The 20,124-nt window shown below is 41.3% G+C and overlaps 1 protein-coding gene across 1 annotated transcript in view; it reads left to right on the top strand.

The window, feature by feature from the left end:
• Positions 1 to 14,804, top strand: part of EFCAB5 (EF-hand calcium binding domain 5) — a 127,968-nt gene extending 113,164 nt beyond the window's left edge. Inside the window, exons 18-22 of the mRNA XM_027861707.1 lie at positions 7 to 110; positions 5,509 to 5,762; positions 6,088 to 6,371; positions 6,454 to 6,550; positions 14,035 to 14,804. Of these exons, the coding sequence (XP_027717508.1) occupies positions 7 to 110; positions 5,509 to 5,762; positions 6,088 to 6,371; positions 6,454 to 6,550; positions 14,035 to 14,207 (912 nt within the window). The 3' untranslated portion in view covers positions 14,208 to 14,804. The remainder of the gene's footprint in view (positions 1 to 6; positions 111 to 5,508; positions 5,763 to 6,087; positions 6,372 to 6,453; positions 6,551 to 14,034) is intronic.
• Positions 14,805 to 20,124: the final 5,320 nt, after the last annotated feature.

Below are 20,124 nucleotides of genomic sequence, written 5' to 3'. Positions count from 1 at the left end.
TTCAAGGATTCAGATTATGTTCTACGAAAAATGATGTACTTGGACAATAAAAGATGTATGTTAATCTTCTCCCCTCCTGCCATCCTTCACAGAAGGGAGAATCTGTTCAGGTAGGTAGATGAGACTCTCATGGCTCCAGATGGTTATTAGAATATCAGGAACACTTCATGATAGGAAGCCAGCCCCTCGGTGATGCTTTGGAGGACCAACTCTACTGGCTGGATCAAGGTGTGGGTGGCTAGATTCTTCTTTCTCATTCATCCCCAAACAGCCAGAAGGTGGCACCTGCCACCCATGACAAGTAAAGGAGCAACCGAGGAAATCTTCCTAAGAGTCTTCCGGAGATTTTCTTAACTGAGTAGAAATCCAGTTAAGAGCTAGTCTGACTACAGGAGCCATTAACCTGATTCACTTAACAGAATGGATCTGCTAATTAATGTAGGTGCCCTCTGAACACATGTTCTCATGTTTTGTGTTTGGATCAGGAGAAGAGGAGGCTATTTATTGACTCTAACACACCTTGAAATTGCTTTAAAGTAGTGTTACCTGTGGAACACCGAGAGGCATCAATTAAATGTAGACCCCTGCAAAAGACTGCTGTAGAAAGCCAGCTATCTTCAGTAATAGCATAGGTATGGACTAGTGATTTCAATGACATCAGGAAGTCCAAGGACAGGGGGCTTCCTCTACCAATATAGGTTGGAAGCTCCTTTGCAACTTAGAGTCTTAGGGAGTAACTGCCTGGGTCACCAAATGGTTAAGTGACTTGCCCAGGGTCCCACAGCCAATGTGCCTTAGAGGAAGGGCTAAATCCCAGGTCTTCCTGGCTCCAAGGCCAAGTCTCCATCCACCATGCCATACTGCCTTTCTTCAAGTCAAGATTGTCTTCAGCAATATCATCATCCAATATTTATTAAGTGCCTACTAAATGCATGTGGTGGATAGAGAGCTTGCATTGGGGTCAGGAAGAAGAAGTCAGGTCCTGCACCTATTGACTATATTGCAGAGAAGCTTTGATAAAGGGAATTTTCTAACCCAGAACTCCCAGCACTGATAAATCCTCAGGTCTGGTGAAAGAACTAGCTTTGTCCTATGATCTGGGAAAGATGAGATTATGTAGGACACTATCCCTGGCCTCCTGAAGTTCATGGTTTGGCAGTAGTGTTTGGCACAAATAACTGCTGCACAAAATAATACAGGATAAGTGTGGAAGGGAAATATAAGCAAAATGTTAAGGGGGAAAGGATAGGCAGAAAAACATGAGAAAGAAGAGGGCATTTGAACTGGGTCTTAAAAAGTGGGGAAGTTTGCAGTGATGGAGATAAGTGGGGATGGCCCTCCAGGTATAGGGGTAATGAGAGAAAAGGCATACAGGAGAAGCATGAGAGGGGTGGGCACTAGATGCACTTAGGGGGCTGCCCTTGGAGTCAGGAACACCTGGGTTCAAATCCTGCCTCAGACACTAGCTTTGTTACCCAGGGCAAGTTACTTTACCTCCTTGTCTCAGTTTCCTCATCTGTAAAATGAGGGGGTTGGACTTGTCCTTTCAGATCCTTTTCAGCTCTAAGTCTATGGTCCTATGATGGTAGGTAGTCCAGTTGGAGTGGAGCCAAGTGGGTGCAGCAAGAAGTATAGAGAACCTTGGAGTGTGAACTTCATTCAGGAGGCAGTGAAGACCTACTGAAGAGTTTTAATGGCCTCTGTTAAAATAAAGGCATTGGACTCCACAGCCTCTAAGCTCCCTTCCAGCTCAAAGTCTGTGATCCTATCATGATGAGATGGGAGGTAATGAGGGTCGAGACCAAAAATAATAATAGTAATAAAATAATAGATAAGATTTACATAGCTCTTTAAGGTTTGCTTTTATGTAATTTCATTTGAGCTTCACAACATTCCTGTGAACTAGGTGTTATTATTATCTCCACTTCACAGATGAGGAAACTGAGGCTAAGAAAGGTGAAGTTACTTGGGTCACATAGCTAATAAGTGTCTGAGGCAGGGTTCAAACTCACATCTTCCTGACCCAAGATCTGATGCTCTACCCACTGTGTCACCAACTGTCTCTGAGATGGTGGCAGTGGGCCTGTGGTGGAGAAGATTGACAGAGGGATGGCAGAGGTAGAAAAAGCAGAAGTTGGCAATGATTTATGGGGGGAAAGAAAGGAGAAATAGAAAAATACAAGCTAACAGCAAGGTCCTATAAACAAGGGTGATTTAATGAATCATGGAACCACTGATTAAAACTGAGTAGTCAGAAAGGGATGTTGGTTTTGGGAGAAAGAAGAGACACTTGATTTTGGGCGTATTGAATTTGATATGCTATGAGACAGCTAAGTAAAGATGACCTATTGGCAGTTTGACATGTGGGCAGGACGTTTGGGGAAAAGGTCTGTGTGGCAATCTGGGTAGAAATGCATCATGGGATGCTGAAAAGAACAGTGACTTTAGAATCAGAAGACCTGGGTTCAGATCTCAAATCTCCATCACTCACTGTTGTGTGCCCAACTACTTTTGGGCAAGTCACTTACGCACTCTTGCCCTCAGTTTTCTCATCTGTAAAACGGGGTATGTATTGCCTCCAAGATCTTTTCCAGCTCCAAATCTAGGGCCCTGTGGTCCCAGAAAGTTTCTGAAGCAATGGAGTGAATGAAATCACTCCAAGAATGAGAGGAGAAGAAAAGAGGGCTGAGGAGGACCAAGCCTTGAAGAACACCAAGGACTCAGCAGGAAGAACTGAACTGATGGAGAGACAAGCAGTTAGAAAAGTCACAGGAAATCAATTACTAAGCACTTAGTAAGCACCAACTGTGTGCCAAGGACTGAGCCAGGCGCTGGGGATATGAAGAAAAATGTGAGGCCGCCCTTGCCTTCACATAGGTTAGGTGCTATTTCTAAATTAACAATGATTAAAAAAAACTTTAAACTTAAGAAAGACCAAATAAAATGAGTGTTTCTATATCTACTGTAGAACAGAAGGAGGGACTCATATATGAAACTCTAACCCTGTCTGTGTAGAGCTTGTTTTCTTACTAAGCAGGAAATACATTCAGCGTAGGACTTTCAAAGCTGCCCTGCTTGTCTGTGATCTCTTCTGGCCTCTCTTCCCTTTTTTTTTTTTAAACTTGTTCGGGAACCTTATTCCTAGTCTCCCTCTTTGTTTCATTTCCCTTCATGTTCTATTTTCAGATGAGGAAATTGAGATTCAGAGAGGCTGACCTGCCAAGGTGACACAGGTTACATGCTTATACTCTAGGAAAAACCAGGAAAGTGTAGTGTCTCAGAAGCCAAGGGAGCAGAGAGGGCACTTAGAAGGAGGGGGAGGGGCAACAGTATTAAGATAGAAAGAGCTAAGAGGATGAGGGCCCAAAAAAATCAACCTTGTCGTAGCAGATGGAGGCAGAAAACAGATTGCAAGGGACTGAATGGGTGATGAGGTGATGAGACATTGGGTGTAGATGGAACCCTCTCTGTTCTTTATTTAAGGAAAAGTTCAGATTTGTTTATGTTTTTCAAGCTTATGTAATAATAAAAAATAATATACATATATGTGTGTATGTATATATGTGTGTATATGTGTATATACATATACATACATACTATATATATGTATGTATACACACACACAATGAGAATTCCTAAATTCTTTCTGAAAGTTTTGCAGTGAAAGGAAGAGACTATTACAGAAGGAATAAATGACCTATTTAGTGTTGCTGTGGGTTAGCATTAATATTGCTATGGACGCATAGACCTTCCACTTCCGTATTTAGGCACACAGGTTGCTTTTGTCTAAATATAAATGTTCATTGCCTCTGAAGCCCCTTGCTGAATGATTATTTATTACTACCGCAGTTGTTATAAACTCCAAGGTCATGCAAGGGGCTACCATCTTGATACAGACATATGCATGTGGAGTTAGAGAGGAATCAATTATTAGTCCACCAGCAAGTATTTGTTAAGCACTTGCAATATGCTGTCAGAGCAGCTAGGTGGCGCAGGGGATAGAGTGCTGGACCTGAAGTCAGGAAAACTCATCTTTCTGAGTTCAAATCTGGGCCCAGACACTTATTAACTGTGTGACCCTGGGCAAGTCACTTAACTTTGTTTGCCTCAATTTTCTCATCTGCATGGACTAGAGAAGGAAATGGCGAACCTCTCCAATATCTCTGCCAAGACAATCCCACGTGGGGTCACAAAGAGTAGGATAGGACAGAAGTCACGTAACAACAACAACAATGTGCCACCACCATCCTGTTTGGGGGATGCAAAGAAAGGCAAAACCAGTCCCTGCTCTCAGGGAGCTCCCACTCTAATGAAGGTGATGACATGTAAGTAACAAAGTACTAACAGGACATATAGTGAGTAGAAGGTAGGTAAGCTCAGAGGGGAAGGTACTTTCAGCTGAAGGGGATTGGGAAAGACTTTCTGAATATGCTATTTAAGCTGAGAAATGGAGGAAACTGGGGCAGCCAGGAGGTGGAGATGGAAAGAGAGGGTATGCTAGGTATGGGGCACAGGCAGAGAGTCAAAAGGCCTGGAGATGAGAGGTAGAGTGTTGTGTGGGAGCAGCTACCATGAGAAATCTAAAATGTATTTAATGTTTCTTAAACCAAACTGTTTATAATAGAGATTTATCACGTCATATAGAACCTTCTAACTTTTTTACTTAAGGAAAGGTTCATATTTGTTGATGTTTTTCAAGCTCATATAATAATAAAAATTCAAGCTCATATAATAATAAAAATAATCCATTTAAAGTATATATACAATGAGAGCTCCCAAATTCTTTTAAATTTTGTTAACACCTTTTGTTTTCACAGCACAGTAATATCTCCTTTGTAATGAAGAAAACCTGTGACACAAACCCAAATGACACAGTTTCTACATCTGACTGTATATAGAAGGGAGGAAATAAGCATTTATTAAGCCCCTACTCTGTGCCAGGCACTGCATATATGACATCATACACCTGTAGTCCCCCACCTCTCTAGCAAAAGGGAGATGTGCTTCCTCGTAAGAGCTACAAAATTATTGTTTATACTCTTTGACCGGGTGATCAGACTACTATAACTGTACTTTATAGATGTTATTGAAAGGACAAAAAGTCCTCTTGGTATGAAAATATTCCTGATATCATTATCCATTATAGCAAAAAATGAAAATGGCCCACATATTCAATCTTTGGGGCATAGCTACACAAAAAAAGGCATAAAAATGTATGCCGGATGAGATAATGGGATGGATAGAAGACCAGTTTTAAAATCATGAAGACCCAGGTTCAGATCTTACCTTCAGACAGAGAGAACATGTGCATCTGTGTCTGTGTCTATGCTTTTCAATGAGGATGCAAAGAAGCGGCGTCTATCATGCCTCGGACGTACTCCACCTTTTATCACTGTTGGACCGAGGCTTCATAAATGAATTGTAGTGTCTCTGCCATAGTATGTAACTATTCTGGTAGATGGCTGTCAGTAGGATGAGGTGATACCATACTCTTCTGTTCTGTTTCAGAGACTATATCTTTAGAAGCATAGACACCTCTGAGGTTATTTTCACCTATGCCCTTGGGATCGATCACATAATTGCTCCAATTCGAGACAGAAAGGGCCTGGCACTGGGGTTGCTTGATTTCACCACTGCACAGCAGAAGATGTTGCCAGTTCAGGAGTACAAAGATCTACAGAAAATGTTGAAGATAGTTCAAGAAGCCTGCAATGAAATACTAGGCGAATGCTCTGGAAAAATCGAAAAAAAATATGTCCTAGGTAGGTATGGCATTTGAAGAGACACTCCAGAGCCCCAGATCAATGGGTTCTGCAGGAATCAGACGTGGGGGAACCTGAGGTCCCAGCTCGCCACTTATTGTGACCTGGGCACATTATTTCCTCACGCAGGGTTTTACACTAGATGACCCCTAGGATGTCTTCCAGATCTAAATCTACGAATTTGTTTTTTCCTTGAAAGAGAAAATTCCAAGTATGATATGCCCAGAACCCCTATTGCCACCCCTGATTCAATAAAGGTGGTGTGTGTCACTGAGCAGGTATTTGTCATGAAACATCCATGAGAGATGTCTTCTTCTGATTGCAGAGATAGAGCACAGGGGAGAAGTACAAAGGGCTGGGATTCTCTTCTTCCGCATCATGCTGAAAGAGGTCCAGGGGAGGATCCGGGAGCTCGATCCTCAGGCCTTCAAAGATCTGAAATATTATTATGATCAATTTTTGTCTATGATATATGACTCCCCACTCATTGAAAAGGATCATCACAATCCTCCTACTTTGGTCCATGACATCATAAAAACAATACTGTTGATCATTCATCCGGAGTGGGAGAATACAGAGACTGTTGAGGACTGGGATCAATGTAAACAGGTGAGCCCTAGAGTCATGGATTTTACTGTTATGGACTGATAGTGGCCGGTCATCCTCTCATCCTTCTGCTCTCTGTCTGCAGCACATTACCAATGACTTGATTGCAAGCCTTTGCGTCTTTGATCCCACTACGGAAAATGTCAGAGTTGATCCAGACTTCATTTCTAAATATATCAAAGGTAAAAAAGCTTCATTCTCTTTCTGAAACTTTAGTAACAGCAATACAACCCAATCGCAACTCAGGGACTTGGGTTGGAATTAGGCAAGAAGGGAAGGGCGGCTAGGTGGCACCATAGTGCATAGAATGTCCAGTCTGGAATCAGGAAGACTCATCTTCTGAGTTCAAATTAGGCTTCAAACACTTACTAGCTGTGTAGCCCCGGGCAAGTCATTTAACCCTATTTGCCTCAGTTTCCTCATCTGTAAAATGAGCTGGAGAAGGAAATGGCAAATCACTCCAGTATCTTTGCCAAGAAAATCCCAAATGAGGTCACAGTCAGACACGACTGAAACGACTGAACAACAAATACAGATGAGATTGATTGAGACAAGCAAAATGATCGAGAGGGTCAGGGAAGGGGGAGGGGGAAGGATCAATTTTCATATCAAATATCCCCGATAAAAGCCTGATATCCAAGATATATAGGGAACTAACATAAATGCACAAGACCAAGAGTCATTTCCTAATGGAAAGCAATTAAAGGATGTGAGCAAACAAGTCTCAAAAGAACTACAGACTCTAAGTAGTCATATGAAAGAATGTTCCAGATCAGTAAGAATAAGAGAAATGCAAGTTAAAGCACTCCCAGAAAATTGGCATAGTTGAGGAAAGACAGGAATAAGGCAATATAATTCAGCTCAACTAGCATTTATTTGTACTGAACATTGATTCCCATCTTCTGCAAGAAGCCTTTCCGCTTCCCTTACCGCTGCCGGTGACTTCTCTCTGAGATCACTGACAGTTTCCTCGTCTATATCTTGTGTGTCCACAATAATAATCATTAAATCATTCCTGGGCCAGCAGTCTTTTTGCTAAACCATACTTCCTCTAAGATTATTCAAAAGGCTAATACAATCTGGATTCAGAGGTACTTTTCTGATGGAAATATAACAATTAACATTCTGTGTGTGTGTGTGTGTGTGTGTGTCCCTGTCTCTCTTTCTCTGTCTCTGTCTCTGTCTGTCTCTGTCTCTGTCTGTCTGTCTGTCTGTCTCCCTTTCTCTTTTGACTGAGTCTCCCTATCTTACCTAGATTGGAAGTCACTTGTGGACTGATCCCATCACTACTCATTATGGTGGCTTTGACCTGTTCCTTTCCTGACTTAGGCTAGTTTACCCCTCCTCTGGAAGTCTGGTAGCATCCTGCTTCCCAGAGCTCACCATAATAGTGCTAGAATTAGTGTATCTCCCTGATCAGCTTGGCCCTCCTACAGATCAGAATCCCTGAGTTTGAACTATCTATCAGCTTCAGCCTCCCCAGTGGCTGGAACTATTGGCATGTGCTACCACTGGCATTCTGATTGGTGAATCTGGGACATCTACAATTCCAGCTAGAAGCTGAAGATAATTCATCTATTCTTTGTCCTTTCTAAGGGAATGAGACAAGTCACTTTGCAGTTATTTTCCACTTAAATACTATTTGCTTAAAGATTAGGACACCAAGGTGAGTTGTTTTACCCAAGGCCATCTTACCAACAAGGGCCAATCAACCAATCAACGAACATTAATTAAGCACCTACTTTGTGCCATAAACTGTTAGGTCCTAAGGATACAAAGACAAAAACGAAACAGTCCCAGCCTTCAGTGAGCTTACATTCTAATGACATTAAAATTGTCCAAAGATTCACTGATTGGTACTTATCAAGGCACAGAGATATTTTAATAACTAGTTTATCATATGCTCAGAGCATGGACTCATAGTACAGAGAAACCAGTGGGCCCTGAGCAGCTGTTTCAGCAAATTTATGTAGGTTGTCAGTTACATCAGGCTATAGTTACACGGAATTTTACAAAAGGCAGAAGACGAAGGTGAAGACTTATATATCAAAGAAGAGATAGCAGAAGGGGAAGATCTAGATCAGGCAAAAATAATAAACTACTCAGTAAACACTAGGGGAAAAGCTGGAATGCACAGACTAGCCATCATAGCCTAAACTATGGCTCGTTACTTGACATTTTCATCTTAAGTAAGTGGAGGCAATAAAGCTGAGCCAGAAATTCTCTTATCACTAACCAGTTAGTCACTGGAGCTAAAATAAGATGTCAGCAAAATTCTGAACACTCAAGTTAGTTGCATGACTCACTGTCTTAAGGAAATGGTGTCAATAGAGCCAAACCAGAAGAATTCTCCTATCAAGGGAGACGTATCCATAAATATGTATGAAACATGGGATAGGAACTAGGTTTATGATTTCACTGATATAGAGAACTCCCATGTGAGAAAACTCTCTCTACCAATGCAGGTCAGCACGGTTCTGTGTAATATATAGTCTCTGAGAGTTGCCTAGAGCTTTGAGACGTTAATCAATTTGCTCACATTTGCTCACACTGTATGAGGCAAGGCTTGTACTCAGCTGCGTCTTGCTTTCAAAGTCAGTCATCTGTACTCCTCTTTATACCTGTGTGCATAAAATATATACCAAATAAATACAAGTGCCTTCTGGTCTCACCCACCAATAACCAGCAGCTGTTGTGTGAAATCAGTCATCCAAACCAGCCCCCCTTTTTGTTGAGGACAGGCTTTTAATGATTAGAAAACCCAAGTGTTTGTATTCCTGATTGCTTCCTGCAGCGAAGGCAAGGATCAATCCTGTTGACTTTGACTTTTGAAATTTACCGACAGAAGCCTAACTAATTAAGAGAAGCAAATACTGTTTTACTTGTGCAGAGAACATTGCTGCTCTTGGACCCTCTTCTGGACCAGTTTAAAGTCCATTGAGTTGGTAGAGTTTCCTACTTTCCCTTTGAGTCTTTATTTTGAGGCTATCTGGTCACACACACATTTTCCAGTTCAATGAGAATAAGAAACTCTTTTAATAAGCATTGTTCATCCCACTAGTATAAGTTTTTACATGAAATTAATGAATTTATTTGATAAGAAAAAAAAACTACATGGACTTCAATTCAATCCTAATTTGAGTCAAAGCTATATAGTATGAGGAAAAAAACAATATAACCAGCTGATTTTGCCCTGGAATTATATCTGCCTGGGATAAGCTGGTGATCCCCCTACTTCTAAGTACCCAGAGTTCAGCCTGAGCTACGTTTCCATCCTCTCCCTCATCCCATAATTAACCTTCAGGTTTTTTTTTTTCAATTTGGAGCTTTGAGGAGTCTTTTTTGTTTTGTTCTATCTATCTATATCAGCTAGATTTAATACCCCAACTATTAAATGTGACTAGCCTAGACAGCTCAGTATGCCTCCCCTCTTGTCAGCAGAGAGGTGGTGGACCCCTGCTGTAGAATGAGGCATAGGTTGTCAAACCTGGTGAAGGTACTGATTTGTTTTGCTTAACTGTATTTTGTTAAAATGGAGAGTTCTTTGGAGATCAGAGAGGGAGTCATAAGGAAATGACACTGATTTTTTTTTTAGAATCAATGAAACATTTTATTTTGGGTTTTTTCAGCTTTTCTTTTTTTATTTTAGTATTTTATTTTCTCTAGTTACATGTAAAAACAATTTTTAACATTCATTTTCAAAACTGAGTTCCAAATTTTCTCCATTCCTCCCTTCTCCCTCCCTCCCCAATGAGAAGGCAAGCAATTCAATATAGGTTATGCACGTGTAGTCTTGCAAAACATTTCCATAATAGTCGTGTTGTGAAAGAAAACATGGACCAAAAAAAAAAAAAACTTCAAGAAAATTAAAAAGTATGCTTCAACCTGTATTCAGACATTATCAATTCTTTCTCCGCTACCCGTCCCCGGAGTATCTGAATATAGACTGAAGCATCACAAGTCCTTCAGAGTTGTCTTAGATCATTGTATTGCTAAGTCATTCATAGCTGATCATCTTACAATATTGCTATTACTTTGTACACAGTACATTTCACTTCACATCAGCTCATTTAAGTCTCTCCAGGTATTTATGAGAGCATCTTGCCCATCTCAACGAAACATTTTAAAAGAAAAAAAAACCTTAACTAATCTCTTAGTACAGAAATTAGAATTTCTCGTAAGTGGACTTTTAATTGAACAATTTCGATCACAGCCTGATGTATTTCTAAAAGAGTGATTTCAATGTACAAAGGGGAAGGGAGTCTTTAGAAAGTTACAGTATTGTGTTTAAAAAAAAAGTGAAGTGGGCAACAATGAAACATTTTAAAAAACAGACTTTTGGGGGCAGCTAGGTGACATAGTAGATAGAGCTCTGGCCTTGGATTCAGGAGTCCTCAGTTCAAATCCAGCCTCAGACAAATAACACTTACTAGCTGTGTGACCCTGGGCAAGTCACTTAACCCTGATTGCCTCACTAAAATATATATGTGTGTGTGTGTATATATATATATATATATATATGTATATACATATATATGTAGGTATATAGATATATAGTATGTATATAGACATTTAATTAAAAATCTCCAATATAGCCCTGTGTGTTCCTGAAAAATGACTGCCTTGTGTAATCAAAATTTGCATCGAACTAGAAACTATTAAAAAAAAATCAACAATCAATCAACAAGTCTTTATTAGGTTCCTCGAAGGTGCCAGGCACTCTGCTAAGCTCTGGGGATACAAGTGCAAAGAATGATACCTACTCTCGAGGAGTTTACAGCCTAATGAAGGAGACAAGAAGTACATATAAAAATAAATGCAGAATAACTATAAAATTAACAGATGCGTATTTTATACACACACACACAAAGTAATGAAATACTAGATAGTTTGTAAGGGAGGCAGGGCAGTAGCTCCTGGGGAATGGGAAATCTTCATGCAGAAGACGGTGCTTGAGCAGAGTCAGAGAGGAAGGGAGAGATCTTCAGGCAGAGGTCATGAGGGGGTGCCTACCAGCTACAGGGGATGGTCCAGGCAAAGGTGAGAAGACAGGAGGGGCAGCTTTTGAGTGAGTAATAAAGGATAGCTTGACTGGATCACAGAATACGAGAAGAGAAGTAAAGTCCAAAGTAAGTCAATACAATGATCTAGGGGCATTTTATTTTAGAAGCTGACAAAATAAAGTCAAAAGTTTTGGATGATAGCTTTTCTCTATTAGTAAATTCCTCCGGGTAAGAATTTGATTCAAAATCTCAATGGAAGTAAAAGCCAGATTGAGCAGTGTGCTCAGGAAACAAATAAAAACATCTTAGGCATTGAAAAGAGAATGTTTAGAGCCAACAGATCACTGGAAAATGGCGCCATCTTCTGGTCACTGGCCTTCAGTCTGAAGCCACATGAAAAGAACCCACTGGACTCTTACATCTCTCACCTTTGGATTGCCACTTGGGCCCTAAAGAGCCCCCAGGAGCAGAAAGGAAAGTGATTGGCTGCTTCGTTACCGAGGCCACTGATGCAGCTGGTTGTTCACATGCTCAGCTGTGGTTGGAAAGAGCCTGGAGCATCTGCTCCCGATAGCAATAGCATTGGAAATAAGAAATGGGACCTTGAGGGGAGGAAAACTTTGTTCACCTCCTCCCACCGAACTGCTAGGGAGGTAGAAGAGGAGCTTAATAATAAAAGCACGCAGGGGCTGCCTTCGTTCCCAAGGTCAGAGAGGACCCCTGCCCTCGCCCTACCTCATAGCCTTCAGTGAAACACAGCCGCTAAAAAGATGCCAAGGACGGCAAAGGCTAATGAGGCATGACTTGTCTTAAGCTAGGATTGGCTTTTTGAAATGTTTCCAGAAGAGGAATTGCTTAGATTCACCAACTCCTATCACTTCATGATTTTATTTTTATTTTTGGGCCAAACTTGTGATTTCACTGACATAGGGAACTCCCTTCATCAATGCAGAAGGGAGTTGCCTGGGGAGCACTGAAAAGTTCAGGACACTAGCTAAGTGTCACATACCGGCACATGTCAGAGGCAGCCTTGAACCCGTTTTCCTAACCTAAAGGCCAGCTCTCTATCCATTACACCAAGCTGCTCCTCACTGGGTGACTTGGTAGCATGTGATAGAGATAGCCTAGGAATGTGGGCTAATTTATACCATTAACTCTGTAAAAAGGACAAGAGAGTAAGGGGTGTGGATTACCTGATCCCATTTCACTCTCAGATATCAAAGTGCAAAGGAGTGGACCCAACTGGCTAAAAGGACTGCAATGAAATGAGCAGAATCTAGGCTTTAAATCTGGATGGGAGCTCATAGGATGATAGCATCTGTTTTTGGTTTTAGATCCATTTCCTAAATGGGCATGGAAAGCAGTAAGAAAAATGTGCCTTCACGGGTGAAGAATATCAAAGGGAAAAAACCCAGCAACAACCTAAAGCCAGGGTTGAGTACTTAGGAAAGTCAAATATAAATCTGGAACATCTGAGGTCATTCTGGGGAAATGAACACACTCAGTCTGTTCCTGTCCCCACCTGCTGTCCTTTGATCATGGAAAAAACAAACTCTGAGTGTGTGTGTGTGTGTGTCTGTGTCTATGTTCAGAGAGAGAAAGAAACCAAGGATAACCAAGGGATTTCTTTATGTGTTTTTCACATTTTGTACCTGTGCCTCTTTAATGACTCATTGTGAGGATACTCAGTACAGAGTACCATTAAAGACACACCAAGGACAAACATAGGTCAAGATATCTTTTCCCTTCCCTTTGTCAGAAGATAATAGACACAACCTTTTTTTTTTGTCTAGCAATCATTCTAGTATATATCCAGATTCAACCGTTGCTGAGATATAACCTAGAAGTCTGTTAGAATTTTAAAAAATAAATATTTTTATTGATGCTTTAAAAAAGCATTCCCAGTGACTTGCTCATACATTCTTCCTCCCCATCCCCCAAAACCTTCCCTTCTAATACAGAAGTATAGGTAAGCAAAACAAGCTGGCCCACTGGCCTTCTCTAACAAGGCATATCTCATTCTGCATCTAACGTCTCCCACTGAAGAGGAATCTATGTCAGTCTTCTGAAATCAAATTTGATCACTGAATCGATCAGAATTCTGATAAGGACTTAGAATTTCAAACACCTGATTCAGGGGTAACCATAACTTCATAACTTATGGTTATTTTTCAGCTTTTACTGAATAGTTGTATCAGAAGATAATTTCAGTCAATCAATCAATCAACAAATGTATATTAAAGTGTTTATGAAGTGCCAAGTTGCTAGCTACTTGGGACACAAATAAGAAATGAAAACTGTCTTCCCTCAAAGAGCTTATATTCTAATGAAGAGACAACATCTTAGAGAATTAGAGGGAAGGTAACTTTAGAGGCAAAGGGAGGCAGCAGTGGGGAAGGGGTGCCTGGGAAAGTCCTCTTATAGAAGCTGTCATTTTAACTGAGTCTTGAAGGGAGCCAGGAATTCTAAAAGGTAGAAGTACTAGTCAACTAGATGACAAAGGTAAAGCTTTACAGTGATTTTTTTTTAAACCACCAAAGATTTAATCTATGATCCATCTACCCAACCCACATTAAATGAGTAAGGGAGAAACTAGGACAAAGGATCTCAGCAACTCTGAAACAATCACCTCTGAGTAGGCCTTTTGGTTTGTTTTTGTGCAGGGAATCCCCGAAAAATGGTGTGGTTGCAGCAATCCGTTGCCATCGAATACTTGTACCACTGGGCACTTACCTGTCTGTGTCTGATAGAGCTGAAATATAAACTGGAGGACAAATATGCTCCTCCTTTGCCCCCCGGAGAGATGGCCCTAAACAGACTGCAGGTCAGATTTTAGTAGACCAACCTTGAGCGGGATGGTAAAATAGTTAAAGAGCTCTTTTTCACTATGTTCAGTTTTCTTTGTTAGTTGTTCAGATATTTTCATTTAGAAAGAAGTGCTTCTAGACAAATGCTTCATTTCAAAGCCAAGTCACAGGAAAGTCTTGGCCCAAGAAAGATCAAAGTTACCTCAGAATTCTGGCCTTTCTAACTCCTAGACGGTGTCAGCATTGATGGTTGGGTGGTGTTTGTTTCATTTTTGTCATGGGAACGTAGGCAGAAAGGGAAAGACAAGGCTTAAGACTGTGAAAAGTCTATAACTCTAAAACAGAATAATATATTGCCTGTTAGATGGATCACTTTTAATTCTGATCAACTTCTAGTCTTTCTGACTCATGGCCCTTTGGCCATTGGAAAGTCATGTTAACCAGAAAGCCTTGTGGAAAGAGCATCTTTGTCTCTTACTCCTGGGAAAAAGCCAACACCTTTGTTGCAGAGGGCCCTGCCTAGCTTGAGAATGGTCGAAAGACTTTTACTTGTTTAAAGTGTGGTTACAGCAAACTTTGCTGCTTGGCAGTGAGATTCCATCTTTGTAATAATGTATCTGATGGTAGCGTCCATTTTTTAATAAAATTTTGGGAAATTAAAAGTTCTTTTTCTTTATTCAGTTGACAAAGTGTGATGTCTTCCAAATACTTTGTAATTTGAGATTGGAGGTTCCTTTTTAACCTTTTCTGATAAGATGGCAGCGTTATTACCAGGCCTGATCTCAATGGATTATCTGATGCCTGGCTTAACCCGAAAGCCTGTTTCATATTTGGGAGAAAGCATCTCAGGTCATTTGCCACCACGTTTCTAGGAACAATGTTCTTAAAGATATTAAACTGATAGCCACAAGCCAGATCTCTTTGGAACATGCTTATGAAGAGTACTCCAAGAATACAAATGACTTTTTGAGCAGTCTGGAGGGGAAGAAGTAACGGAGGGCTAAATTTTGTACTTGGGAAGAGAGGCAGAGTAGGTAGAGAGCTGACCTCACAACTCCGAAGACCTGGGTTCCAGCTCCATTGTAATACTTACTGGTTGCATGGTCCTGACAAGGCAGCTGGCAAGTTCTCTAGGCAGCTCTAAAACTCTATCTCGAAGTGCCCACCTGCATCAATAGAGTATTATTTCTCACCTAGGCCTTCCCGGTACCAATGAAAACGCAGGTCCATGCCTTATCCCAACTTGGGAAAGGTGTAGCATTACCTGAAGGTTGTGTCCCACCTGGGTGCTTCTCAACCGACTCACCAGGATGAGATCAATAGAAAAAAAATAGACAAAATGATAGACAGTGTTTGTCCATTTAAGTCTCCTGGAGATCCATTTCTAAAATAAGGAAATTGGATTAATGAGATATGGCAATATTATTCACCATTGCCAATGAAGATAATTCATGTGGTTATATAGACAAGAAGTTACTTCAGAGGCCCAGACCTGGGTAATTGACCTAAAACTATTTTTGAACAAGTCGAAGTCTGCTAATGATGATCCACCAAAATTAAGACCAGAATACTGTGTTATGGATATTCTAAATCATTTCCATATACTGCCCACTCCCCAAAGCCCCCAATCTAACCCATCCTTGATCCTTGCCAGAGAAATTTGTCTCCCACTTTACTCAGAAAAATCAGGGTTCTCTAATGCAAAATTCCTCATTTTTCCTCTTTTTCCCTTTGACATCTCAATCTCTTCCTATCTTCTCTTTACCATTTATCTCAGGAAGGGATATTGGCCTCTAATCTAGAAGACCGGGGTTTGAGTTATGGTTCTTGTCACCTTGGACAAGTCCCTTGACTCCTCTGATAAACTGAAGAGTATCCAGAGGAGAGCAAACAGTATGTGGAGGGGTCTCAAGACCATGGCGTCTAAGGGCCGGTTGAAGAAGCAAGTCTGAGGTGTAGAAGAGAAAACCTGGGGAGGGGGAGGAGATAATAGCTATTTCCAAGTATTTGTGACCCAGGACTCAAAACAGTACTCTGGATAGGGTCTGACAAGGACCAATTTAGTGAAAACTACCACCTTGCCTTGGAAATGATTCCTCTCTCAATAGTCAAAAACTGCATTTGCTTTCTTTTTTTTTTAATTTCTTTTGTTCTAAACTTTACAAACAACTGCTAAAATGGGCATTTCCATATACATAGTAGAACAGAAAGAGAGGCTTGTACATAAAACTGCAGGTCTCTCCTGCATAGTTTACTTTTTTTTTAATGTATATATTAAGTTCAATCTAGAGCTTTCAAAGCTTTCCTGTTTGTGTTTCTTTCTGGCCTTCCCTCTATTTTCTACATTAAAAAAATGCCTCAGTGACCCTTTGCCTTCCTTCCCTCCTTCCTTTTTTTCTTCCTCTCTCTCTCTTTCAGTCTACCCTTACTCCCCTCACCCTCCCATTCTACTCTACTCCTCAGTGGAAAAAAAAAAGAAAAGAAATGAAAGCTCTTGTAACAAGTTACATTAGAATTTTTGGCTGCTATATCATACTCTTATTGGCTCTGCAGTCCAATAAAACCCACAGATCTTTTTCAGACAAACAGGTATCTAATCATACTTCTTCTATCTTGTACTTGTACATCAATTCCTGTTAAATTTCATCTTCCTAGATTTATTAACTCAATGTTCAAGCCTGTTGAGATCTTTTTTTGAATTCTGTCATCCAAGTGTGTTAGCTCTCTTCCAACTTTGGCTCACCTATAAAATTAATCAGCATGTCAACTATACCTTTATTCAAGTCAAAGATTTAAAAAAGTTAAAGCAAAACAAAACAAAATATGGTACCATAGGAGTTCAGAGAAAAGAAAGATCATTTGAAGATGGGGGATTAGAGAAGATTTCATGGAAGAGCTAGCAGAGACAACATGTGGCAGTGGAGAGAGAGCTGGCCTTGAAACCAGGAAGACCAGGTTTCAATGCTGCAGGCAACTCTCAGACACTGTAAGTTGCAAAGAAGATGGCAGCCTGTATTGGTAGAGAAAGTTTCCTCACGTGGGAGTTCACTACAGCAATAAAATCACAGGTCCAATCTCTGTCAGTTGGAAGATAGTCAGGATTTCAATAGGTAGGGCCGAGGTGGTGAGAGACAATTTCTCTGGGTCCATCAGCCTCCTCAGTTCCCATGATTTCCATCTCTAGTCTACTTTAGTAACTCAAACCTCTTTAGGTCAAACCTAAAACAGCTCTACCTTTAAGATCCGAATGCTAAAATCCCTCTCTGTGGTTCATTTATTAAAGAAAACATTTTTAAGCACCTCCCTACTGTGTATAATGGACTACTGCCAGGAACTTTGAGAACGCAACATTTCAATAACAAACAGTTCCTGCCCTCATGGATCTTATGTTCTGGCAGGAGGATAAGATATCAATGCAGAAAGCTACAGGACACAGTATTATGTGGCAAGTGCATTAGAAAAGTGAACAAAGTTTTATGAGATGTTTGGGAGGAAAGGTCTTTACCAAAAGTAACATCTGAATTGGGTTTTAAAGGATGGCTAGGAATCCTAGAGTTAAGGAAGGAGGAGGTAGGATATTCTAGAAGGGGGGGGCATAAGTGAAGACATGGAGTAATGTTCAAGGGTAGAAGTGGGCGAGGAAAGACTGTAGTACAGTTTTGTAGTAGCAGTTTTGTAAGTGAGCAGAGGCGAGTAATACGAACTAAAGAATGAAAAGATGGGCCTCTGAATATCAGGCAAAAGGGTGTTTGTAAAAAGAAGTCCCTGAAGATCTGTGAGCAGAGAAGTAGATCTAAGAACAAAGATCCTTCTGGCCACTATCTGAAAGATGGATTGTCGGGGGTGGGGTGCATCAGAGGTAGGGGGGAGAGCGAAGGTGAGACTAAAGGCTTTTAGACTTGTTAGGAGACTTGCAACAGTTTAGATGGGTGGTGATGAAGTCCAGTACTGGGGTGGCAGTAATGAGAACAGGACTTGGTAACTGATTAGATCATAGGATAATGGGACCACAGATTCAGAGCAACCAGGGACCTTGCAGGTCCTCTCGTGCAACCCCCTCATTTTACAGATGACGAAACTGCGTCCCAGGAAAGTTAAAGTGACTTGGCAAAGGTAGAAAGTAGCAGGATCCTACCACAAGTCTACTGACTAAAAGCCTGTGTTCTCTGCACTACGGTGAAGGAGGGGAAAGAGTCCAAGATAATAAATAGTAATGCTAAAAGCATGGGAGATTGGGTGAATGGGGATGCCATAGAAAGAAACAGTGAAGTCAAAAGAAGTAGATCATAGGATCAAACATCTGGAGCTGGGGTAGACCTTTAAAAGCCTTTTGAACTGGCCCCGTTATTTAGCCAGGAAGGAGAAAGATCATAAGCTTGGCTTTGACCATGCCAATGGACATGTAGTTGGAGATTTCTTCAAGCAGTCGGAAAAGTGGACTTGGAGCTCAAAAAAGAGGACAGACTTAAAAATGCAACTTGGGAAATTAAGCGATTTGGGAGGGAGGGAGATCACAAAGGGTGACAGGGTAGAGAACCGAGAGGAGGCCCAGGACAGATCCTTGGGGAGTACCCAAATTGAGGGGGTGGAAGAAGGACAAAGATCCAACACAGGAGATGGACAGAGGTTAGAGAAATGGGAAGAGAACCTGAACAGTCTGCTATCTCTGAAGCCAAAGAAAGGCCCAACTCTTTTTAGAATTTTAAAGAAATTATTGATACTTTTCTTTTTACATCACTTCATTTTTAAATACATTCTTCTCTTCCCCCTGCCTTTAAGTCTCCCTTTGAAATAAAGAATCAAAAAGACAGAGGAAAAAAGCAGTTCTGCAAAACTAGCCAACACACCCACCAAGCCTGACAGAATATACCAACACAGAAGGACCTGAATCACGACTTCAAATAATATCGTCTAAAAAAAATGTACATACCTTAATTTAAAAATGCTTTCTTGCTTTAAAAAAAAAAAAAGCACATAACTTTTATTTGCACTAGGAAGCCAAAAAGTTTGTGTGACTGGATTAACTGGAATTGACTTATTGTGGTGGCTTGAACCACACGAGCAATATCTCCAATATCTCCACGCTATGCCTGCGTATAATATTCAATATACTATATTTAACATACAGATAGATATTCAACATTATACATAGACACAATTAACATACTATACTTTTACACATATGCATAGTCGGTGTTATTGAGGAATGGCGGCATCAACAACGTGGGGATCTGGAAAGACGTCTTGAAGAAGGTGACCCTTGACTGGGCTTTGAGAGTTGCTGAAAGCTCCAAAGAGCAGATGTGAGGACGGAGAGGGCGGAAGGCAACGGGACACGGCCTGTGCAAAGGCCCCGCGGCGGGAGATGAACCGTCTCGTTCAGGGAATAGTAAGGAGGCTGGTCTTTTCCAGAATTAGGTCTAGAATCCAGTGCCACGCCACCGTGAAAAAAGGGCCGGGCTCTGCCGTCGGTGACCTGGGTTCAAATCCGACCTCGGTCACCGAAGGGATCTCGAACCTCACGTCGCTGAGACAACGCCTCGGGCCTCAGTTTCTTCATCTGTAAAATGACCTGGTCCTCTGAGGTCTTCTCCGGCTCTAGATCAACGACCCGGGGTCTCCGCCCTCGTGAACTTCACTGAACCCGAGTCCTCGGACCCCGAGGGCGCCTGTCCAGCCGCCCAACTCCAGCGGGCTCCAGTCGGCACTTTCGACAGACATTTTGTGACCTTAAAAAAAATCCTCTAAATAAATAGTTCTTATTGTATTTAAAAAAAAAAAAAGCACTTCGCAGCTGTGGCGTCAGACCTCCGCCGCTGCAGCCGGCGTGAAGAAAGAAGGAGCCGACGGCGGCGGGCACGGTGTGGAATCCGCGGACGCGGTGTGGAATCTGCAGGCACGGTGTGGAATCTGCGGACGCGGTGTGGAATCTGCGGACGCGGTGTG

Source organism: Vombatus ursinus, unplaced genomic scaffold (genome assembly GCF_900497805.2).
Source record: "Vombatus ursinus unplaced genomic scaffold, bare-nosed wombat genome assembly UNPS02014768.1, whole genome shotgun sequence".
NCBI classification, from domain to species: domain Eukaryota; kingdom Metazoa; phylum Chordata; class Mammalia; order Diprotodontia; family Vombatidae; genus Vombatus; species Vombatus ursinus.
Note: the sequence above shows the minus strand (reverse complement) of the source record. Positions and strands in the feature narration are given on the sequence as shown.